The sequence below is a fragment of the Thamnophis elegans genome, chromosome 9 (assembly GCF_009769535.1).
Source record: "Thamnophis elegans isolate rThaEle1 chromosome 9, rThaEle1.pri, whole genome shotgun sequence".
NCBI lineage: Eukaryota > Metazoa > Chordata > Lepidosauria > Squamata > Colubridae > Thamnophis > Thamnophis elegans.
In genome coordinates this window covers 11,312,003-11,336,906 of record NC_045549.1, presented here as the reverse complement: position 1 = coordinate 11,336,906, position 24,904 = coordinate 11,312,003, and the positions used below count along the sequence as shown (strand labels likewise).

The window sequence follows — 24,904 nt, the reverse complement described above, 5'->3', positions numbered from 1 at the left end:
AAACACTGTGGTTTCTTCCCCAAACCCCCAGAACTTTAACCTTAGACTGCCTACTGTCGACCTCACCCCATTCCTAAGAGATCTTTAAGGGGCCGTGTATAAGCACACCCACGTGCCTACCATCCCTGTCCTAATATTCCCTTTTATATGTATCCATTTCATGTATTCATAGTCATGTCTATATTTATATCTGTTATCCAATTCATGCTTGACAAAATTAAGTAATTAAGTAAGTTAAGTAAGTAAATAAGTAAGTAAGTAAATAAATAAATAAATAAATGGACCTTTAGAGGTCTTCTAGTCCAACCCCCTGCTTATGCAGGAAACCCCATTCCATTTCAGACAAACGGTTGTCCAACAGCTTCTTAAAAACTTCCAGTGTTGGAGCATTCACAACTTCTGAAGGCAAGCCGTTCCACTGATTAATAGTTCAATTCCCCCCGTTTTGCAGAAGAAAGGCTTAAACCGGCCCACTCTCCCAATCTCTCCTTTGGGCGCATTCCCTCCACCTCGCTTCTTATCCCGGGTGGGAGCAAGCCTGGAAGCGCCCTCCGGATAACGCTTCTTTACTCCATATCCCCCCATGCAGCAGAACTCAAAGGCGACGCAGAGCCGGAACGCCAGGTAGAACCTTTTTTTTTTTCCCCCGTCCCTCTTAGGTCACGCTTCCGATTGGCTCTTGGAGGAGGAAACGCCTCCCCCGGTGACGTCACGGGGGAGAATCCGGGCCCCGGAATGGGTCTCGCGCGTCTGATCCGCCGGGCGTCCCGGCCGCTATGCGGCTTGCAAGCCCCTTTTCCCGGCCCGAGAAGGGCGGGGGTGCTTTGCCCCTCGGCCGCTCTCCGGACCCTCTCGGGTCCCACTTCGAGCTGGGAGCCGCCGCGTCCCCCGGGGTCGAGGACCAGCCTAGCCGGGACGCTTTCCTCGGCGGCTTTGGTGCAAACGGCGCCGCTCTGGCTCCAGCCTTACCTCCGTCTCATGCGGCTGGATAAGCCCATCGGTGAGTTGCATTGGGGCGGTGTCTTGCCGGCTGCAGCTCCCCATCTCTCTCTCCTCTTCGTTTGGTTTTGCAAAACGGGAGGAAAGGAAACCCGAAAGCATTTTATTAAAATAAATTTAATTTAAAAAACTCCGATTCAAATCAAACAAATCTGATTTTTTAAATTTTATTTCAAAAAATTGATTTGTATCCACCCTGGTTGAGGTTTAATGGAGCGGATTTCTGTGCGTGGAGCAGGTACCATCATCACCAATGATTTCCTATCCCCTGTAAAGCCCAAATGATGTACCATTTATTTGAGGGCTTAGTAGCAATAGCAATAGCAATAGCAGTTGGACTTATATACCGCTTCATAGGGCTTTCAGTCCTCTCTAAGCGGTTTACAGAGTCAGCATATCACCCCCAACAACAATCCGGGTCCTCATTTTACCCACCTTGGAAGGATGGAAGGCTGAGTCAACCCTGAGCTGGTGAGATTTGAACTGCCGAACTACAGAACTGCAGTCAGCTGAAGTAGCCTGCAGTGCTGCATTTAACCACTGCGCCACCTTGGCTCTGTAGGGCACACGGGTAGTCCTCGATTCACAATGATTTGTTTAGGGACCCTTCAGAGTTAGAGTGACGCTGAACAAAAGTGACATGATCGCTTTTCACACTTAACAACCGTTGCTGCAGCATCTCCAATGGTCAGGTAATCAAAGTCGGACACTTGGCAACTTATGACGGTTGCACTGTCCCTGGGACATGCTCACCATTTGTAACCTTCCCAGCCATCTTCCAACAAGCAAAGTCAACGGAGGAAGCCCGATTTGCTTAATGACTGCACGATGCACTTAACAACCGCAGCGATTAAAATTCACAACGGTGGCAAAGAAGGTCGTAAAAACGAGGCAAAACTCACTGGTCCACTGCCTTGCTTAGCCACAGAAACTTGCGGCTCAATTGTGGTTGAGGACTGCCCGTATATCGCATGGTTTATTTATTTTTTAAAAATGTTTTTAGTTGGAATTTTTCAAGACAGTAAAAGTATAAAAAATTAAATTAAAAATCAAAGTTTTTTTTTAAAGAGTAGAAAAAAGAAGGGGAAAAAAAGCCACACACTCCACTCTTGCTAATAAACTGGATTGTCATAACAATCCCTTCTTTTGTATCCCTCTCATGGTTGTAAATGCTGGCTGTTTGCTGAGCTGTCAAACTATAATTATGTGATTGAGGGGCTATCAGAATTGCAAGTCCAAGTCATAAGTAATTTTTTTTGGGGGGGGGCATCATGACGTTGAACAGTTGCTAAGCAACCAGCCATAAATGGAGGGGCTACGTGTAATTCCATAATCCTTCAGTATTAACAGCAAATGGCTGAATCCCCCAGTGAAAAACCCCTTTACCCTCAGTTTAAAATAATTAAACCAAGATAAATGCAGGTTTGTTCTTAAACTTTCAGAGACTCTAAAATTCCAGAAGTGTAGTCTGAGAAGGCCTGAAAACCATAGAAAATTGCTTTCCGTGATGATTTCATTTCCTTTTGTAATGCTTGTGGTATGTCTCTAATTCATAATTATGAAATATCTCTGAAAATGTAACAGAATCACGTTGTTGTTGTTAGTTGCAAAGTCATGTCTGACCCATCGCGATCCCATGGACAATGTTCCTCCAGACCTTTCTGTCCTCCACCATCCCCTGGAGTCCATTTAAGCTCACGCCGACTGCTTTGGTGACTCCATCCGGCCACCTCATTCTCTGTCGTCCCTTTCTTCTTTTGCCCTCCATCTTTCCCAGCATCAGGCTCTTCTCCAGGGAGTCCTTCCTTCTCATTAGGTGGCCAAAGTATTGGAGTTTCATCTTCAGGATCTGGCCTTCTAAAGAGCAGTCAGGATTGATCTCCTCTAGGACTGACTGGTTGGATCACTTGGCAGTCCAAGGGACTCGCAGGAGTCTTCTCCAACACCATAGTTCAAAGGGCCTCCATTCTTTGGTGCTCAGCCTTTCTTATGGTCCAACTTTCACAGCCAGACATTGCAGCTGGGAAAACCATAGCCTTGACTATGCACACTTTTGTTGTCAGGGTGACGTCTCTGCTTTTTAGTATGCTGTCTAGATTTGCCATCGCTTTCCTCCCCAGGAGGAAGCGTCTTTTGATTTCTTGGCTTGGAATCAAGTAGGGAAGCATTAATCACTTGCAACTGGATAGATGAAGCTTTTGATATTGAAAATATCTCTTTCCCAGTGTTTTGTTTTCGTATTTGGGGATTATAGTTATTGCAGGCCTCTTATTGAAATTGTATGACTTAATTTGGCCTCCAGAGGGAGTAAAATGCTTTCATAAATACTGTAATTTTCAAAAAAGACAACCCTAAAGGCTGATAAATCCTGAACAATTTTTCAAGACCTGTTGGCATTTTTCTCTTGCCCATAGGTTAATTTTCCCAAATGAAGCATCTACTGTATTGTGCCTGACGATGAGATTGGTATAACATTTTTCTCCATAGGAAAAACACATTTTTTTAAAAAAAAAGTGAGAAAAGAATATTTTTTTGCATTTTTTTTATTTTTAAACATAAAAAACATTCTCATCCATTACATACAGCATGTCATTTGGTTACAAGTGTTTTTGCATCCATATTCTCAATTACATATACAATCACAGATTTTCCATCTAATATAACTAGATACCTCACTTTCATCGTACAACATATATTCGCTTACGATTAATATTTCTTTCTTTTCAATAAACGTAATTCCCTTTCCATTCTTGATTGTCTGTTTAATAACAATATACCTTTATATAAGCACTTATCCCATTTTGAATAGTTTTACAGTATAAAAGAATTTACCAACTGTTTATATTTATATATCACTATTTTCAATTATGTATAATCCCACCAATCATCCATCGAGTATGCTTATGTTCATTATTGTCCTTGTACATCATACATTCAAATAAAAATATTATTCCTTCATTTTTCAACAAGGTATTCTAAATACTCACTTCATATATATACCAATTTTTGATTACTTCCTTATTAAAATTATTTATCAACAACAGGATATCTTTATAATATACACTAAGGGTTATACATTATATCACCAATCCTCTATCAAATGTAATATAGATTCATTATTATCCTTATCCTTCATTTTAAGTGAGAAAAGAATATTGAAGAATCAAACTAGCTCAGGGGTCGGCAACCTTAAATACTCAAAGAGCCACAAAGGTTCTAACTGGAAGCCCCCCATTCAATTCTGGAACCAACTGGCAGTCCGGTTCCCCCACCATAGAGTCTTCTCCTAGTGCCGCATCCTTTTTCCTCTCCCTGTCCTAACCAGAAGCCCTACCAATTGGGAGCTGATCAGGAAACCCGCCCCTTGCTATAGAGTCTCCTTCTGGCATGGCCTGCTTCCCCCCGCCACCAAACTGGAAGCTCCTCTCAAAATTGTGGTGCCGACTGGCGACAGGTAATCGCAGTGGAGGGATGAAAGAGCCACATGCAGCTCCGTAGCCGCGGGTTGCTGACCCCTGAACTAGCTTAAGACTTAAACTAAGAAGCTGATTATTTTTGCATGCATCGGTATAAATTCTACATCTCTCTTTTTCCGTTCCTTGTCCGACTTCTTTATTTTTAGGGACTTGGCTGGTGTATCTTCCTTGTACCTGGAGTATATCCTTGGCAGCTGACTCAGGTTGTTGGCCATCCTGGGATCTCCTGTTACTTTTTGGTGCTGGCTCAGTTCTGATGCGTGGAGCTGGCTGCATTATCAATGATATGTGGGACGTGGACTATGACAAAAAGGTAGGAAAGATTCAGAGCTCATCCTATTTGCTAATTAAATAAATGGTTGTTATAAGGAATGTAAGTTGCTGTCCTTTCTCTCTCCCGCTTTCCCTCTCTAGAAATTCTCAAAGAGGTAAAAGTCTAGTTACTAAGGCATCAGGTGGGAGACTCTGGGTTCAAGTCCCGCCTTAGGCGTGAAAGCCAGCTCGGTGACTTTGAGCCAATCAGAAGGAAACTAGGAGTTCTAGTCCTGCCTTAAGTATGAAAGCTGGCTGGATGATTTGGGCCAATCACCAGGAGGCTGTGAGTTCTAGCCCCGCCTTAATCATGAAAGCCAGCTGAATGGCTTTGGGCCACTCACTTTAACTCAATCCAACCTTCCTCACAGGATTGTTGTGGGGAAAGCAGGAGGAAGAAGGTATGTTGGTTATGTTCGCCACCTTGTGTTATTTGTAAAAAATAATAACGATGCAAATAAATTAAACTATAGTCACATCAGAGGCTTTCTAGGGTTCCCTTGAATAACTTTCCAAATCCAGCTAAGGTAAAGGTTCCCCTCGCACATGTGTGCTAGTCGTTCTCGTCTCTAGGGGGCGGTGCTCATCTCCATTTCAAAGCCAAAGAGCCAGCGCTGTCCAAAGACGTCTCCGTGGTCATGTGGCCCACATGACTAAAAGCCGAAGGTGCACAGAACGCTGTTTATCTTCCCACCAAAGGGGGACCCTATTTTTCTACCTGCATTTTGTACATGCTTTCGAACTGCTAGGTTGGCAGAAGCTGGGACAAGTCACGGGAGCTCACTCCATTACACAGTGCTAGGGATTCAAATTGCCAACCTTTCTGATTGACCAGCTCAGCGTCTTAGCCACTGAGCCACCACATTCCTAGATCCAGCTACAGCTCTATTTTTTTAAGTGTCCATACGGTGCAGAGGTGGGTTGCTCCCGGTTCGGTCCCAATAGGGCGAACCAGTAGTGGCGGCGGCAGGAGGCTCCACCCACCCACCCGGATGCTTCTGCACAGAAGCGTTGTGCATGAGCGAACCGGTAGTTTAAAAAAAAATGGAAAGGCACCACTGATACGGTATCTTTAAACTTACTAAACAGGAAATGCCCAGAATATAATTTCTCTCCAACAGTGTTTATATTGATTTTTTTCAGCCCTAGATCCTTGTCCTTAAAAGGCTCAATTTGAATGATGAAATCTGTGATATAGCTCAAAAAATCTTTTGAAATGCTAGCTCTTATTCTACCACTTTCTCCCAACCTTTAAATATTTTAGAGTGATGTAACAGATCTGTTCTAAAATGCCCATGCCAGATCAAATTTCCAGCATCCTATTCTTGGAAAAGATAATAGTCCTGGGTGGAAATTCACAAACAGTCATAAGTGTTCATGCACTCTGCGTTTCCAAGCAATTAGTATGAATGCATGTTGACTGTGTATTTCTGGGCACCTATAATCACCTGACTCAATAGATAATTTGTTTATTTCACTTCTGGTAGTTATTGTCTTCAGGAGAAACAATGCAAGCTTATTTAACTGTGGTTTTCTGTGGTTTATTCAATAAACCCTAGTTAAATAAACCTTATATAGTTTCTCCTGAAGATATCTGAAAGTGTATTTGAAGTTGAAATGATGTTAGAAAATCATATTATTATAATCATATACAATCATATTTAAAACACAGGCATTCTTCCTATCATATTGGCACATCTTAACTCTGACTGATGAACACAAGCCAGGTTCAGAAACCATGATTTATAGTTCTCTCTGGGTTTGGGTGTCACGCAAGTTGCAACTTTTCTGAAACAACAAAATATATTTGAGTTAGTCCCAAAAGCTGCATAGAGTGAAAAAGGTGAACATGAAAACAGAAGCTTGTTCCATATAATATTTAATGCTGGCGCTTTAAATAGCGCTTTGAAAGCAAGACGATTCAACTTAAGGTAAGGGTTAGGTTTAGGGTTAGGTTTAGGGTTAGGTTTAGGGTTAGGTTAAGGGTTAGGGTTAGGTTTAGGGTTAGGTTAAGGGTTAGGATTAGGTTTAGGGTTAGGTTAAGGGTTAGGTTTAGGGTTAGGTTAAGGGTTAGGTTAAGATCAGTGTTCTAACTGTGGCTTCCCAAGAGCATGAAGCAAACTCCTGGTCCCGACAAAAAACTCTTTTATTAATTTACTGTGAATTCTGCTCATTCACATCCAGCAAAGTCTTTCAAGGGAGGATTTACAGGCTTGGAGAGCTGACAGGCCGATCTCTGCAAAACCATTCATCGTCCACCTGTGGCCTTACTCCCAAGTCGACCCCTGTTCTTTAGCTGGTCCCTTCGTCTGGCCACTCTGCGCATGCGCACACTGGGAACAGGCTCCAGCTCTTTGTCTGCCTCACTGATGTCTGACTCTGAAGGCAGCTGATAACTATCAGACGGCTCTGGCCCCCTCTCTGCCTCCGACACAGAGCCCTCATCAGAGCCTTCCCCAGCCTCCAGGACTGGCCCAGGTTCCTCCCCAACCTCCTCACTGTCCGAATCTGCTGCCAGCTCCGCAGGCCGCTGGCAGCCAACAACAGAGTCAGCTTATCTGCAGGTGGTGCCCTTTTCACAGTATTTTAATCATTTGAAGGCCGACTTAACTGTGGATGGGCTTATATGCATGGGCTACAGAATGAATGGATCCTGTAACTGGTGTCTATGCATTGTCAGTGATGAAATGTAGCCGCAGAAATAATTGTTTGTATTTTAGGTGGTGAGAACTGCAACTCGGCCACTGGCAGCTGGAGAGCTCACGCATTTCCAAGCCCTTGTTTGTCTTGGTACACAGCTTAGCTTGGCTTTGGGAGTCTTGCTGTGTTTAAATTATTACAGGTAAGTTCATTGTAAAGAATTGATTGTATTGGCCAGTGATGGCTAACCTTTTTGCCATCACGTGCCGGAAGCGTGTGCACGTCCCCCACACCCATACTGCAATGCGTATGTGACAACCCCTATACAACCTGTGCATACGCATGCGGGCCCCCGCACTCCCCCACTCCCCGCATTGTGGGTATGACCTCCTCCGTGCCCCATTTTTGGCCTAGTAGGCCTCCCTGCAGCCTCCTGGGACCAAAAACAGGCTGTGAAGGGGGTGCTGCTCCCCCCATGCCCCATTTTGGCCCTTGTAGGCCTCCCTGCAGCCTCCTGGGACCAAAAACGAGCCATGGAGTGGGGCGCTGCACCCCATTTTGGGCCTAGTAGCCCTGCCTACAGCCGCCTGGGACCAAAAACAGGCTGTGAGGGGGGGGGTGCTGCTCCCCCCCCCCGTGCCCCATTTTGGGCCTTGTAGGCCTCCCTACAGCCTCCTGGGACCAAAAATGAGCCATGGAGTGGGATGCTGCACCCCCTGCACCCCATTTTGGGCCTAGTGGGCCTCCCTACGCCTGGGACCAAAAACAGGCTGTGAGGGGGGTGCTGCTCCCCCCCCCCGTGCCCCATTTTGGGCCTTGTAGGCCTCCCTGCAGCCTCCTGGGACCAAAAATGGGTTGTGGGGGAGGCATCTCCCGCATGTGCCCCACCCCTTGCGCATGCGTGGCAGAGATCAGAAAATCAGCTGGCCAGCAGGTAGGCCTGTGCGGTAGAGCTGAGCTGGAGCAATGGTTCGCGTGCCCGCAGAGATATCTCTGCGTGCCACCTGTGACTCACGTGCCATAGGTTCTCCATCACGGGCATAGGCCATAGGTGACCATAGGGGCCGTCTTAATTATGTGTTGCTCCAGTTTAACGTGTTTGAAAACATGAGTTCTATACACGAAAATTCATGTACCGTTTTACGGGTTAGTTAAGGAATTCCAGGGCGAGCCAAGGTCTTTCTGAGTGAATGAACAGAGATTTCACATTGGTTGTCCTGCCCAAAGAGATGTTTGGCCCCTTCAGGTGTCCTTAATATGTTCCCTACTTTCGTATTTATTGCAAAATATGTCCTTTTCTCCTACATTTTATAGGCTACTTGAAGAAAACAGTGATTTGTAATTTAACGCTTCCCATTTTTTCCACAGCATTATTTTAGGTGCTTCTTCTTTATTTCTCGTGGTGTCCTACCCACTAATGAAGAGAATAACTTACTGGCCACAGTTATATTTAGGTAAGTTCGGCATCTTCCATTTTACATGAATGGGCAGCTTATACCGACTTACGGTGAATTGAATTAACATGAGAACTAATTTGTCATTCTTCTTCTCCCTCTCCCTGGGAGTTAAAATGTTTTATTCTCAAGTTTTTGGCTACTTCCTCCCGAGCTCCGTTTTGACTGGCAGAGCACTCGGGCCGCCACAGGTGCCTCCAACATGAGTGACATCGAACAGGCCACGCCCACCCAGCCCCCAAGGTTAAACACAACCCTGATGTGGCCCTCAATGAAATCCAGTTTGGTACCCGAAAAACGACTAGCCTTGATCTTCTTGGACGCACAAAGAGCCTTTGGCAATATGACTTGGCAGTTTATGATATTATAACTGAAAAACATGAACTTTGGAGAAAATTTTGTCAAGATGATTCAAGCAGTGTACTCCAGCCAAATTGCGAATGTGATAAACAACAGAGAAACAACAGAAAAATTTAACATAAACAAGGGCGCAAGACAAGGATGTCCTCTATCCCCTCTACTATTTATATTAACCCTGGAAGTCCTACTCAGACAGACCAGACAAGATTAGGAAATAAAAAGCCTGAAGATTAAAAAAAAAAAAGAACAATACAAAGTACTGTATTTTTTGGAGTATAAGGCGCACCGGAGTATAAGACGCATCAAGGTTTTGAAGAGGCAAATAAAATTAAAAAAGTGTTTGCACTCTGCAAACCTCCCAAAAACAGCCTGTTTTTAGCAAAAACTGACCCGTCCCCCCAAAGAAGGCATGAATACCCTTTAGGAGGCTTGCCAAGTGCTCCTGGGGGGTGCCCCCCCAAAAAACGAGCAAAAAACTTTTTATGTAAAAAAAAAATGCATGCATAGCCTTTAGGAGGCTTATAGAGTACTCCTAGGGGCTGAGGGGGACAAAATTGAGCAAAAAATGGCCCGTTTTTCACTCATTTCTGCCTTCCCCAGCTTCCAGGAGCACTCTGAAAGCCTCCTACAGGTTATGCACGGCCATTTTGGGGAAGGGGCCGGGGTTTGGGGAGGAAAGAAAATGCTGTATTCAGTGTATAATACGCACCCAGATTTTCAGCATCTTTCCTGAGGGAAAAAGGTGCGTCTTATACTCCGAAAAATACGGTGCAAGCATTTGCAGATGACTTAGTATTTATTTTGGAGAAACCTTTAGAAACAGGACCCAAATTAGTAAACAAAAAATAATAGAAGAGTTTGGTGCGGTGGCAGGACTTAAAGTAAACAAGGAAAAGACTTAAGATATTGACAAAGAGCCTTACAAATAAAAAGAAAAATGAATTGACAGAAAAGATGGCCACGCAGATAACTAACAAAGTTAAATATTTGGGAATCTGGCCAACAGCAAGATATATGTATATCTATTAAAGAAAACAATTATACCAAATACAGCAAATAAAGACAGACTTGGATGAATGGGGAAACATACAACTGTCATTGATTGGAAGAATAGCCACAACTAAAATGAATGTCCTACCGAAGATTCTATCCTTATTTCAAGTAATGCCGATAAAATCAGGGGAAAACTTTATTGAAGATTTAAATAGATTGATATCAAAATTTACCTGGCAAGGCAATAAACCAAGAATCAAATTAAAAATGTTATACTGAAAGCAAGAGAGGCTACCTACGGTACTGGGAGTTATACTACCAGGCCTCATAGCTTACAGGGTTAAAAGAGGGGATAAATTTAAAGAATAAAAGGATAATGGCGATAGGAGCACATGACTTACAATTGGGATGGCATGTGTTTATATGGTACGTGAAAAACAAACCACATAGTTACTTCCAAAGACATCATGTTAGAAATGGATGTTGGCTGCCTGTCTTCATGAGTCTTTATGGCCATGTTTTGGCCATAAAGTACCTTTCTTCACTTCTTCTCATCAAGTCACTGACCAAGAGAAGTGGAATGAAAACAATTTGCCTTCTGCCCTGAGTCAACCTTAGCAATGGGAAGCTGAGCACTTCGTGTATTGGAAATTACTTCCTCATTAAGTTAGGCTGACTCATTTTCCTCAAATACGAGGAAATAAAATAATGCACCCTTCCATTAAAAAAAAATGCAGCTTAATGTATATTCGTAATGCCTCAGTAATCATTTATACACCTCGGAGGGCTTGAAAAATGGAATACTCTGCTTTTCGGCTCTCTCTTAAAAAATACTGAATAAACAATAGCCTAATCTTATTTATGTGCACATAGACCTCAACTTACCACCGTAATTGAGCCTGGAATTAACAGTCATAAGTCATGCCAGTCATTAAATGAGCCACCATGTGAGCAGACCCAATTTTGTGACCTTTTTGGCAGTGTTCATTAAGTGAATCACCATAGTTATTAAGCGGAATTATTGTCCTTAATGAGCGTTGTTTTCCAGAAATGGAAGCCAACATTGGTTTCTGACACACACACACACACCCAAAAAATAACAACATTGGCTCAATCTGGATGCAGCAAGAGTAGAGAAATATTTATTTTTATTATTATTTATATTTTGCCTTTATTATTTTTTACAAATAACTAAGTGAACATGTACACCTTCCTTCTTCCTGTTTCCTCCACAACAACAACAACCCTTGTGGGTGGGTTGGACTGAGAGAGAGTGACTGACCCAGGTCGCCCAGCTGGCTTTCATGGCCAAGACGGGACTTGAACTCATGGTTTTCTGGCTTTCTAGTTTGGTGCTTTAATCACTAGACCAGACCTGTCAAAACGGCGGCCTGCAGACCAAATATGCCCGTGCAGGCCACACCTACTCTGGCTCTGCAAAAGCAAAAAAAAACATTGCGATATATCACGATACGGCCCGCAATGCGAGCGGGTTTAACACCCCTGCACTATGCCAAGCTTGTTGTGGCCCACCAGTGGCCAGCGAAACTGGCATCAGATTTGGACAGTGAGGAGGTTGGGGAGGAACATGGGCCAGTCCTGGAGTCTGGGAAAGGTTCGGATGAGGACTCTGCGTCGAAGGCAGAAATGGAGCCAGGGCCGTTAGACAGTTATCAGTGGCCATCTGAGTCAGATGTCAGTGAGGCAGATGAACAGCTGGAGCCTGTTCCCAGTGTGCGCAGGCGCAGAATTGCCAGACGAACTTGGGAATAAGGCCACAGGTTGATGGTGAATGGCCCCTCCCAGAGGAAATAAAAGAGGAGCGACAGAGAAGTGGAGTTTGCAGGAGACAATTAGTTCATTCCTGCCTTCTTGCCAAGTATTGCGGTGTTTGAAAGACATCATCCTGCCCACTCTCCAAGCCTGATCAAGGTCGCTAATTGTGAACCATCTTGAAAGACGGTGGGAAAGGAAAGACTTTGCCGGAGAGGAATTCACTGTAAATTAAATAAAAGGGCTTTATCGGGACGAGGACTTGGCTTCGTGCTGCTAGGGAAGCCAAGCTCAGAACAAAACTGGCTCTCAGTATACAGGTAGTCCTTGAGTTACAACAGTTCATTTAGTGACTATTCAAAGTTAAGAACAGCACTGAAAAAGTGACTCCTGGCCATTTTCCACACTTGGAAGCGTTGCAGCGTTCCCCACCGTCATGTGGTCCAAATTCAGCCGCTTGGCCACTGAACTCATATTTATAACAGTTGTCCTGAGGTCGTGTGACCACCTTTTGTAACCTCCTGACAAGCAAGGCCAATGGGGAAGCCGGTTTCATTTTAACAAGCGTGCTACTAACTTACCGGCTGCAGTGATTCACCTAACGACCGTGGCAAGAAAGGTCAAAACGGAGGGGAAACTCACTTAACAAGTGTGTCACTGAGCAAACATAAATTTTGAGCCCAATTGTGTCCGTTCGTCGAGGACGACCCGTGCTCAAAATATAATACTTGGAAGTATTACTACTTCTCTGCATGTGTGTGTGTGTGTTTGTGTGTGTTTGTGTGTGTAGCCAACGTTGATATGACTTGCTCTTCCTTCTTTCCTTTAGGTTTGGTTTTCAATTGGGGAGCCTTACTTGGCTGGTCTGCGGTCCACGGTTCTTGCAATTGGTCTGTTTGCTTGCCCCTGTATTTTTCCAGCGTCTGTTGGACTTTGATTTATGATACTATTTATGCCCATCAGGTGACTCTTTTCCCATTTGTTCATTGTAAAAGATATTGAAATGCGAGAGTGTGGTTGAATTAGGTTGCTATGGAAATCTTGTTCACGTTGAACTGGAAACACCGGCATTTGAATGGCAAACAACAACACTTGTTGGCAGCTGCTTTTATTTGTTTCGGTTCTCCTGGATGCCAGGAACTATGTTGGTGGTCAAGGACTCCACCGGGACGCTGGATGAGCTTTGGGGTTGATCCCTGGTGATGTGGGGGAGAGATCTAACGTATGGCCTCTACGGGATACCCAGGAGGCAGTTCTCTCTCCTGTCCTGTTTTAACATCTATGTACGTGAAGCTGCTGGGCGAGTTATTCGGTGATTTGGGGTGAGGCATCATTGGGGACGCGGTGGCTAAGACACTGAGCTTGTCGATCAGAAAGGTCGGCAGTTCGAATCCCTAGCGCCGCGTAACGGAATGAGCTCCCGTTACTTGTCCCAGCTTCTGCCAAACTAGCAGTTCGAGAGAACATTAAAAATGCAAGTAGAAAAAAATAGGGACCGCCTTTGGCGGGAATGTTATATATATATAAAATCCACAACATTCACAATTAAGACGGGGCTGGGCGCTTTAACAGCCCCCAGCCTGCCGGAACAGCCAGGACTTAGTAGCTTTACGGAAGGCCGGGAGGGTAGTAAGGGTCCGGATCTCCAGGGGGAGCTCGTTCCATTTTGAAGTTCACATATCTCCTGAGGTGTGCAAAAGCCCTCCTGGCTATACAGCTGCCACCTGCTCTTCTAGCAGAACCCCCACGAGTCCAAAAGGATCCCCAGATCATGCATCAGGTCCAATCTGGGGCAGTGCCACCCCATTCACGATCAACAATGGGAAAACCTTGATATATATATATCAAGAACAGATGAACCCAAGCAATTTGAGTGGCATTGGGTATTGGGGTCTTCCAGTGACAAGGTTTTCCCATTGTTGATCGTGAATGGGGTGGCACTGCCCCAGATTGGACCTGATGCATGATCTGGGGATCCTTTTGGACTCGTGGGGGTTCTGCTAGAAGAGCAGGTGGCAGCTGTATAGCCAGGAGGGCTTTTGCACACCTCAGGAGATATGTGAACTTCAAAATGGAAAGAGCTCCCCGTGGAGATCCGGACCCTTACTACCCTCCCGGCCTTCCGTAAAGCTACTAAGTCCTGGCTATTCCAGCAGGCTGGGGGCTGTTAAAGCACCCAGCCCCGTCTTAATTGTGACTGCTATGGATTTTAAAATTGTTTGTATTGTCTTATTTATTCCCTCCCCTGTTTATTGTGAGCCGCCCGGAGTCCTTCGGGAGTGGGCGGCATACAAAACCAATAAACCTAACCTAAACCTAACCTAACATGCTGGCTGGGGAATTCTGGGAGTTAGAGCCAAGGTGGCGCAGTGGTTAAATGCAGCACTGCAGGCTACTGCTAGATCAGCAGGTCAGCGGTTCAAATCTCACCGGCTCAGGGTTGACTCAGCCTTCCATCCTTCCGAGGTGGGTAAAATGAGGACCCAGATTGTTGGGGGCAATATGCTGACTCTCTGTAAACCGCTTAGAGAGGCCTGAAAGGCCTATGAAGCGGTATATAAGTCTACTGCTATTGCTATTGCTATTAGAGCCCAAACATCTTAAAAGTTGAAAAACACTGATTTATGGCATGTAAATATACAATATTGTATGATACTTTATTTCGTGGTGATGCACAGTAATAAAAGATGCATTAACCCCCTTAAAGACCAATATTTGACCAGAAATAATACTTAACAAAGAAAGAGGAAATGAAAAACACAAGCAGGAGTACAAGCCAAATTTCTTTGGTTCTTTCCTGTATTTTATGTAACATTGCTTATATACTACGAAAGATTTATAGCGTTGTCTGCGGATAAGCTTGAGTTGTCTCTTGAGGTCATAAATACCAGATCTCACATCCCCGGGGTACAGAAAGTTAGAACAAAAATTTGCAAAGCAAGACTTCTTCTATAACAATATTTCCTAAGCAAACAACTATAAATATATTTTTTTAAATTTTATTTTATTTTATCAATTTCATATATACATTCACAATTATATGACAATTTTTCCTACTGTTGACAATATACTTGAAAATTGCTTTTTTATCATCCCATAGATCCATCTTATCTTACAACGGTCCTACTTCTTCTTCCCTCCCTCTTTTCTTCCCTCGTTTCTTCTCTCCTACTCCCCTTCCTTCCCTCCCTCCTTCCCCTTCCCTCCTTCTCTCCTTCCTTCCCTCCTTCCTTTCCTTCTTCCTTCCCCCCTTCCTTCTCTCCTTTCTTCTCTCCTTCTCTCCTTCCTTCCCTCCTTTCTTCTCTCCTTCTCTCCTTCCTTCCCTCCTTCCTTCCCTCCTTTCTTCTCTCCTTCTCTCCTTCCTTCCCTCCTTCCTTCCCTCCTTGCTTCCCTCCCTCCTTCCCTCCCTCCTATAAATATAAATATAAACTGAACTATTTAATATGAATACATTTAGTAATGGTGCTCAGCACCTTCGTATTCAAGGCAAATAGTAATGCAGATAAGACTATTTAGGCTGGGCATCCCCTTTTGATTTTACTTTCTTCTCACCTTTAAACCTAAAAGCGCACTAAATGTTTATCCTGAATGCAAAAATGCACCCCCCAAAAAATTCCATTGTGATATTACAGAAGTGTTACGATCTTGCAAACCTTGGGGCTCTTTTGAGTTCGTTTGTTTTCTTGCAGGCATTTCATTACCCAAATTAGGTAATATCATTAGTCTAGGACTAGCACTGATGATGTTACCTAGTTTGGTAATGAGACGTCTGTAAGGAAGCAAGTGAGCTCAGACAGCACCAAGAACTCCTCATTTTAACCCTGAGCTACAATATTCTCCCTTATTGGTAAGGGACGTGGTGGCTCAGTGGCTAAGACGCTGAGCTTGTCAATTAGAAAGTTCAGCAGTTCGAATCCCTAGCGCAGAGTAACGGAGTGAGTTCCTGTTACTTGTCCCAGCTTCTGCCAACAGAAAGCATGTTCGAAAGCACGTAACATGCAAGTAGAAAAATAGGGACCACCTTTGGTGGGAAGGTAACAGTGTTCCGTGCGCCTTTGGCATTTAGTCATGCCGGCCACATGACCATAGAGACGTCTTTGGACAGCGCTGGCTCTTCGGCTTTGAAACGGAGATGAGCACCGCCCCCTAGTGTCGGGAACGACTAGCACATATGTGCGAGGTTTACCTTTACCTTATTGATAAGAGCAGGTGTGAGACTAGAAACAAAGCCCTCTTTGGGGTACTTCTAGGATGCAGAAAATAGCCTGTATCATCCCAAACATTTGAAACAAAACATTTTCCGCATCTAAAACATCCACAATTAATCTTCTGCAAACCATTCCACTGTCTAATTCAAAATATATTGCCTTTTTAAATTATTATTCCCACGTTCTTCGTGGCTGCAAGAAGACAGTGGGAGGCTTTTTTCGGCTGCTGTAAACTGTTCCTCACCTCAAACGAAACTGCCTGTGGTTAGTGGTTTTTTTTTTTAATTAACAACTTTCCAACTTTCTGTTTTAGGATAAAAAAGACGATCTTGCCATTGGTGTGAAATCTACAGCGCTCCTCTTCGGGGAAAAGACAAAATACTGGCTCTCAGGCTTCGGTTGCACAATGCTTGGGGGACTAACGCTGGCAGGGATCAATTGTGGTCAAACCTTCCCCTACTATGCGGCGTTGGCCACTGCGGCGGTCTGTTATGGAAACCAGGTTAGATAAGTTTAATGTTGGTTGAAGCTTGTGCTGCATTTCCAGGCTGCAACGCAGGGTTCAGACGTAAAATGGAGGGATAGATGGGACAGGAGCACAGTTGAAGGAAGAGGAAAAAAAATTCATAGAGTCATAGGGCTAGAAGGGACCTTGGAGGTCTTCTAATCCAACTCTCTCCTCAAGGCAGGAGTCCTTATACTAGTGATGGTGAACCTTTTCGCTCATTGGGGCCACACACCGGAAAAGCTGAACTTCCACGCTCTAGCGCACATGCACACCCAATAATCAGCTGGTGTGCATGCGCACACCAGTTTTTGGCATTGACACGCGTGTAAAGAGCAGCTGATTGTCGGGTGCGCATGTGCGCCAGAGCCTGGAAATTTGACTTTTCCGGAGTGCGATCCCACACACGCCAGAAACCCAGAAGACAAACAGGCAAGGCCGCGTGTGCCAGGCGACATGATTTGGTGTGCCACTTTGGGCACACATGCTATAGATTTGCCATCATGGTCTTATACCAGTGGGGAAATCCAGCAGGTTCTGACAGGTTCTGGAGAACTGGTAGCATAAATTTTGGGTAGTTCGGAGAACCGGCAAATGCCATCTCTGACTGGCCCCAGAGTGGGGTGGGAATGGAGAGTTTGCACTAACCTTCTCCTGGAATGGGGAGAGAGTAGAGATTTTACAGTATCCTTCCCCTGGAGTGGGGAGGGAATGGAGATTTTGCACTAACCTTCTCCTGGAGTGGGGAGGGAATGGAGATTTTGCAGTATCCTTCCTCTGGAGTGAGGAGGGAGTGGAGATTTTGCAGTATCCTTCCTCTGCCATGCCCACCAATCCACCCCCATGGAACCAGTAGTAAAAAAAATTGAATTTCACCACTGCCTTATACCATGCCAGGCTGAATAAAGCTCGTGTTATTAATGGTTGCCTGAGATGAAAGAGGACTAGAAGAAGACTTGACAGATTCTAAAATTTGAGTAGGGGTTACAAGTACTGATGAATCATTTTGGTCTCTTTTCCAGCTATTCCGTTTGGACATTAACAACCCTAAAGACTGCTGGGACAAGTTCTCTTCAAACCGCAATCTAGGGATTTTGCTTCTCGCAGGAATTATACTTGGAAACTTAAGGAAAGAGAAGGAAGAAAAAAGGGATGCTTTAAGCAGCAGCTAGAGCAGAAGAAAAGAATGCTGTTTTACAAATAAAAACGAACAAGGGTCATTTTTTTAAAAAAAATCTGCCCCTTTATATTTAACAGATATGGTGCATTATATTAAAATTCTAGAATGGTGGTTATTCGCTGAAAACTTGGTTGTTTTTGCGTTTGAACCTATCTTGGCAACCATTCTGAATAAGTTGAGATTTCCCAGTAAAATGTTGAGATTAATTCTGCAGAGCTACATCTGAAATTTTCCATTGCAATATTTATAAGATTGTGAGTGAATTAAACAGGTAAAATTATGTAAAAAAAAAATCTACCTTCCAACATTAAAATAGTACTACTGTGTAGTCGAAACTGTTTATAGAAGCGTAAACAATAAAATGACTGGTTTTATAGCATTGTCACTTATGACATTTTGGGAGTTCTATATTCATACGTCACTCATTTTAAAAATGGATGTATTGGATAGAAGGGACATCTATGAAATGTTAGTTCGTGTTCATTTATCAACCACCAGCAGCCTGAATATGCACAATTACTGTGTGAGCAAAAGGTCTTGTTTTAGTAGTTTTAGTTTCATCCAAATAATTTTTCAAAAGCTGTACAGGTTGGCAAACTATGACGTGCGGGCCACACAGGTAGCACACACAGTCGTCTCTGCAGCACGTGAGCCGTCATCCCAGCTCAGCTCCACTGCGCATGCGCACATGCTTCCCACCGGCCAGCTGATTTTTGGGTATCTGCTGCGCATGCGCGGGGGGGCAGGGCACATGCAGAAGATGTGTGCGCATGTGTGGGAGGCAAGGGGTTGGGCGTGGAGGGAGTGCAGGAAGGCGCAGTGTCCCTCCCCCAGGCCCATTTTTGCTCCAAGGAGGCCTACTAGGTCCAAAATGGGGTCCCGGGGGGGGGGGTCGCGTGCTCATGCGCAGGGTGCTGTAGGATGTCCAAATCATCTTACTCCTAATTTATCCCCTTGGGCCTGGCATTGATTCACGATACCAGGAGGCAGGACTAAAGCTCATAAATTGAAGAGATTGTTCCAAACATTTGTTGTTAGCTGCAAAGTTGTGTCTGACCCATCGCGACCCTATGGACAATGTTCCTCCAGGACTTCCTGTCCTCTACATCCTCTGGAGTCCATTTAAGCTCACGCCGACTGCTTCAGTGACTCCATCCAGCCACCTCATTCTCTGTCGTCCCCTTCTTCTTTTGCCCTCAGTCTTTCCCAGCATGATGCTCTTCTCCAGGGAGTCCTTCCTTCTCATTAGGTGGCCAAAGTACTTGAGTTTCATCTTCAGGATCTATAGAGCAGTCAGGGTTCATCTCCTCTAGGACTGACTGGTTTAATCGCCTTGCAGCCCAAGGGACTTGCAGGAGTCTTCTCCAGCACCAGAGTTCAAAGGCCTCCATTCTTTGGCGCTCAGCCTTCCTCATGGTCCACCTTTCACAACCCTACATTACAACTGGGAATATTCCAAATTTATCATCTCTTAAATTGCTGGCTCAAGCTGTATGTTCAGAGTGGGGGGGAAAAAGTGCATCGATTTCATGCATGCATATGACATGTGGGTAAGTGGAAGAAGCTGAAGTTGTATTTTTTAACTTTTTAAAGTTAGTTTCACTTCTTTTTTCTGTATTGAGGCTGGCTGGGATCACAGATTGCTAGGAATGCCCACTGGGTCATGGCTGCCACAGAACTACTAGCTGACCAAAGTCAAAAAATTCAAATTAGTCATCATAGTGACTGTAGTCTCTGGCAATCATGAACCATGCTATTACTCTGAATTACCTGCTCCTGCTTTAGGGTTTAAATTAAAAGCTCAGAATTAAAAACCGCGAGCAGCTAATTCCATGTTGCCTTCAGCTTCTAAGGAGAGGATCAAATGATAAAACAATAGAAAAATAAAAACTGCTTTTTTAAATTTATGTTTTTTTTTTAAACTTTCTGTAATTTGATCCTCTAACCCAGGCCATTTGTAAAACCATTGTAGGTACTTCAGACATTAATTTAGTGTCTCAAGATGATTAGGAATATAAATTTACTATAATGCCTAAATAATATACAACTGAATTAATTAATTTCAGGCAATCCCACATAGGAGTCACCTATGTGTGAGTTGGGCAGTTATAAATAAACATAAATAAACATTAATAAATAAACATTAATAAATAAACATTAAACAAGTGGCTTAATATTTTATACCTTTAGTGACAAGGGACGACTGGCAAATCCTCTTGCGAAGCTGCTTCCCCAGTAATATTGTATTGCTAACTAGGACATACAAAACCTTTGCCAGACCAATTCTCGAATACAGCTCGTCTGCCTGGAATCCACACTGCATATCGGACATCAATACGATCGAGCGAGTCCAGACAGAGGTATTTCACGAAAAGAGTCCTCCACTCCTCTACTCACAGTTGAATTCCCTATGCCACTAGGCTCAAAATTTTGGCCTTGGACAATCTGGAATTGCGCCGCCTGCGGTATGATCTAAGCACAGTACACACAATTGTCTGTTACAACGTCCTACCTATCAAAGACTACTTCAACTTCAACCTCAATAATACACAGGCAAACAATAGATACAAACTCAAGGTAAACCGCTCCAAACTCGATTGCAGAAAATACGACTTCAGCAACAGAGTGGTCAACGCCTGGAACGCACTATCTGACTCCATTGTTACCTCCTCAAACCTTCAAACAGCTTCAACCTTAAACTGTCTACCATGGACCTCGCCCCATTCCTAAGAGGTCCGTAAAGGGGGCGTGCATAAGCGCACCAGCGTGCCTTCCGTCCCTGTCCTACTGTCCCCATTTATTTGTATTCATTTCTTTTATTCATGTCCATGCTTATATTTATACCTGCTATCTTGTACATGTTTGAGAAACTAATAAATACAAATACAAATCTTCCAGTAGCCAAAAAAATCAGCAAAGTACAGCAGTCCTCCGAAGGTTTTGTTTGTGGGAGTTTGCATTCGCAAAAGCTGTTTTGAGTTTGCTCCCCCAGCCCAGTATAATTGCCTATCCCTCCAGTCACAAAACTATGCAGCCTAACAAGAGTAGTGTAAATTGCACAATTATTCTTGGAAATAATATCTCCGTAGGGTGTGGCAGGCCAGGTACGCTTTCAAGCGTAACACTGAGGTAATTTATTTTATTTATTTGTTTGTTTGTTTGTTTGTTTGTTTATTTATTTATTTATTTATTTATTTATTTGTCTTGTATGCCGCCCACTCCCGGAGGACTCCGGGCGGCTCACAAAAGACAAGGGAAAGGGGGGAAATGAGACAAATACAACATATTAAAAACAAAACCAACATTCACAATTTCCGTGGAGGTAGATGCTTCTCAGCCCCCCCCCCCCCCCAGCCTGCTGGAACAGCCAGGACTTGGTGGCTTTGCGGAAGGCCGGGAGGGTAGTAAGGGTCCAGATCTCAACAGGGAGCTCGTTCCAGAGGGCCGGAGCTGCAACAGAGAAGGCTCTCCCCTGGGGAGTCGCCAGCCGACATTGGCTGGCAGATGGAATCCAGAGGAGACCTAACCTGTGCGATCTAATTGGTCTGAGAGAGGTTATGTGGTATTAATGTCATTGAGGGTTCTCCCCAAATTCTTTTGTTGGAAGAAATGTCCATCTGGGTTCAGTCTCAAGGTGGGGAGGGCGGGGAAAGACACTGGATTCATGGAAGTTGCTTGGGAAGAAGGTTTATTGATGGTGGACAGGACCACATAGTTTGAGGCAGTGGTGGGATTCAAATAATTTAACAACTGGTTCTCTGCTCTAATGACCAGCTGTGTAGCCGTGGCTGGGTGGCCATGTGACTAGATGGACGCGGCCAACTCGATGCCATTCACGTCAAGGGGTGCTTCACCTCGGCCGCCCTCTCATGACCGTGGGGATTCTGCAACGGTCATAAGTGTGGGAAACAATGTCACTTTTTTCAGTGCCATTGTAACTTTGAATGCTCACTAAAGGAACAAGGATTGCCTGTACAAAAATACAAATAGCTTCTTTGCTTGCAAAAAAGCTGCCCTAAATATTAATCGTTAGATTAGAAATGGGGGATTACACACTGAAGATCAATGATATCCGCAGCCATCATGGAAACCTAAAGCTTTCTGTCTGAATGCCTTCCTGTAAAGTGGGGGAAAAAAACAAAGGCTGTTGGAAGGAGATTTCTTCCAACTGCCAGTTCTCCAAACTGTTCAGAAAGTTAACAAATGGTTCTCCCGAATAGGTGCGAACCGGCTGAATCCCACCATTGATTTGAGGTCCTGGGAGAAAAACGGGTCACATGCCTTGAAGATCTGGAAGCAAAAAGGGCAGAGATGATAAGAGTTCCTGGGTTTTATGTCCTCTCTGGGCTCCACCTTAGAGTTTCCTGTTCCTGTTCAAGAAATATATCCCGTTGGCAGTCAGACTCCCGGGGGGCAGGGGTCTTAGCTAACTTTGTAGTCGGTCTGTCTTTTGAGTCCAAGTTTGGTTGAGCCTTGCTGGGTGGTGATGCAATGAAAGGGCTTTGGGATTCCTGCTTCCTGTCTGAAGTAGGTAGATCTTTGTTATGTAGAGTAGACTGGCTCAGGCCTTAATGACCCATTGACAAAGGGGGTCGGGGTGGCGGACAGGAAGCTGCAGGGAGCTGCTTTGTCTTTAAAACAGTGGTCCCCAACTGGTTTGGTGGTCTGCAGAAAAATCTTTGCATTTTGCATTTTTTTATATTGCACTAAATCAGTGATCCTCAAACTACGATCCTTGGGCTGGATATGGCCTGCTGAACTAATTACTCTTGCTTGCTGATGGGATGAGGTCCTTCAGGCACTTAGCTTGGTTGCCTGCAGCCCTTCCCTCCCTCCCTGGTAATCCAGGTGCTTCAGTGAGCAGTGCGTGAAACTTTGGCCGGGCTCCTCAAAAGACAGAATTTGCAGGGGGCAGATCTAGCGTCCGGGCTGGCTAGAAGACAAACATTCATTCCTGGCCATATTTGAGATTCCTAGCTGCAATGGACAGCAAACCTAGGCCTGATTCCAGGCGCTTCTCTCTGCTAACAGGCGGCCAAGCTAAGTGCCTGAAGGACCCCATCCCGCCACTAATTCATATTAATGATCCCATATTTACATGGGATGTAAAACTATGAATTTAGTGGTCCTTGAGGTTCGAAAGGTTGGGGACTCCTGCTTTAAAACATGTTTCTCCTTTTCTCATCCAGGGAAATATAATACTCTGCCCCCTTAATATTCCCCAAAATATTTCACCTCCTCTCTAGTAGAGGGAGGGGTGGGTGCTAACTTCCCACACTTTGTTGAGCTTGAATGATGTCCTCTGATAAATATGATGCCCTACCTTGGAATCAGCTGACACAGAGAGTACAAAACACTTAATGCTTGCTCATTTTGTCTTTCTGTATTTGTTTCACCTGGATTATTTGCCAAGCCCATCTTTGAATGGATGAAACTAGTGGTGAATTCCCTGTCTTTCACAACTGCCCTCCTGTCACATCCTCTGTACAGAAAAAACAATAATCACAGCGTGACAGAGTAGTATCAACCCAGAACAAAATGCCTTTTTGTAGAGTGTGGCTTTTTGAGTTGGTTTTTTATTTTTTTTAAATATTTTGTATTGTTTTATATCATAAATTCCATTTCTATATTGAACGGTGTGTTTTCTAGGTGTCCAAAGTGTTAAAATATAAACATCATAAACATATATGTGATAATATCAATCGCTACTGAAAAGTATACTATCTTCCATTATGATACCGTGTTTCCCCGAAAATAAGACAGGGTCTTTTGACCCCCGAAATAAGCGCTTGGCCTTACTTTCAAGGAGGTCTTATTATTTTCGAGGTGCACAAGGCGCCGAGCATGGTCACCTCAAGGTTGCTGCTGTGTTGCAATATTTTCAGGGAGGGCTTATTTTTGGTTCCACCACAAATCCGTGAAGCTCTTATCCGCGGAGACATAAGCGCGAAGACTAATTCACGCCGTTCGAAGCGCTAAGGAAAAACGCGACCCTACCGCGATGACATAATCGCGGAGGGCAAATCCGCGCATTCCCAAGCACTCAGTACTCTAAACCTAACCCTAAACCTAACCCTAAACCTAACCCTAACCCTAACCCTAACCCTAAACCTAACCCTAAAACAAACCCTAAAACAAACCCTAAAACAAACCCCTAACCCTAATCCTAACCCTTACCTTAATTGAAATCGGCTTTCTGCCGCGGCGCCGTTTTAAAGCGCCCTTCTGTTGCCGCGCTGTTGTCGCGGTGGTGATGACACGCAATGATGACATCGCGGCTTTAGCGATGTGCTTATGTCTCCGCGGATAAGGGCTTCGCGGTTTTGTCGTGCCACGCTTATTTTTAGTGGAGGGCTTATTTTAGCGCTTGCAATCAAAAGCCCAATTGGGCTTATTATCTGGGGAGGTCTTATTTTCAGAGAAACAGGGTATCAATTATCATTTCTACATTGAACATAGTGTTTTCTATATGTGCAAAGTTTTAAAATATAAGCATCATCATAATCATTATAATCGTGTGCATGTAAATATATATGCGATAATATCAACTGCTATGGAAAAGTATACCATCTTCCATAATGATATCAATTATATAACCATCATAATATTTACTATGGATTTTATTTTTTAAAAAAGCTTTAGAATAGAATAGAATAGAATGAGTTGGAAGAGATCTTAGGCAGGAAACCCTATACCAGAGGTGTCAAACTCGATTTCATTGAGGGCCACATCAGCATTGTGTTTGATATTGGGGGGGGGGGCAGCTCACCATCACTTGTGTCGGGGGCACCTCACCTCGTGTTATTTGTATGGCAAGCAACCAGAGGAAATGGCGGAGACCCGCTGCGCATGCGTTTAAATATTTTTGGGGAGGGCTTATTTTGGGGGGAGGGCTTATTTTAACGCATGCACTCAAAAGCCCGATTGGGCTTATTATGCAGGGAGGTCTTATTTTCAGGAAAACAGGGTAGATTAATCGTACCAATGTATTTTAATGTTTAATT

At 44.1% G+C, this 24,904-nt stretch overlaps 1 protein-coding gene across 1 annotated transcript; it reads left to right on the top strand.

The window, feature by feature from the left end:
• The first annotated feature begins 714 nt into the window (after positions 1-714).
• Positions 715-18,279, top strand: COQ2 (coenzyme Q2, polyprenyltransferase). Its single transcript, XM_032224745.1, has 7 exons — positions 715-1,000; positions 4,622-4,788; positions 7,508-7,629; positions 8,796-8,881; positions 12,837-12,970; positions 16,529-16,717; positions 17,743-18,279. The coding sequence occupies exons 1-7, from the start codon at positions 736-738 to the stop codon at positions 17,890-17,892; spliced, it is 1,113 nt and encodes a 370-aa protein (XP_032080636.1). The 5' UTR covers positions 715-735; the 3' UTR covers positions 17,893-18,279.
• The last annotated feature ends 6,625 nt before the right edge of the window (positions 18,280-24,904 follow it).

Coding starts and splice junctions, on each gene's coding strand:
- COQ2 (XM_032224745.1), top strand. CDS start 736: ATGGGTCTCGCGCGTCTGATCCGCCGGGCGTCCCGGCCGCTATGCGGC. Junction 1,001..4,621: donor GCGGCTGGATAAGCCCATCG/GTGAGTTGCATT, acceptor CTTTATTTTTAG/GGACTTGGCTGGTGTATCTT. Junction 4,789..7,507: donor ACGTGGACTATGACAAAAAG/GTAGGAAAGATT, acceptor TTTGTATTTTAG/GTGGTGAGAACTGCAACTCG.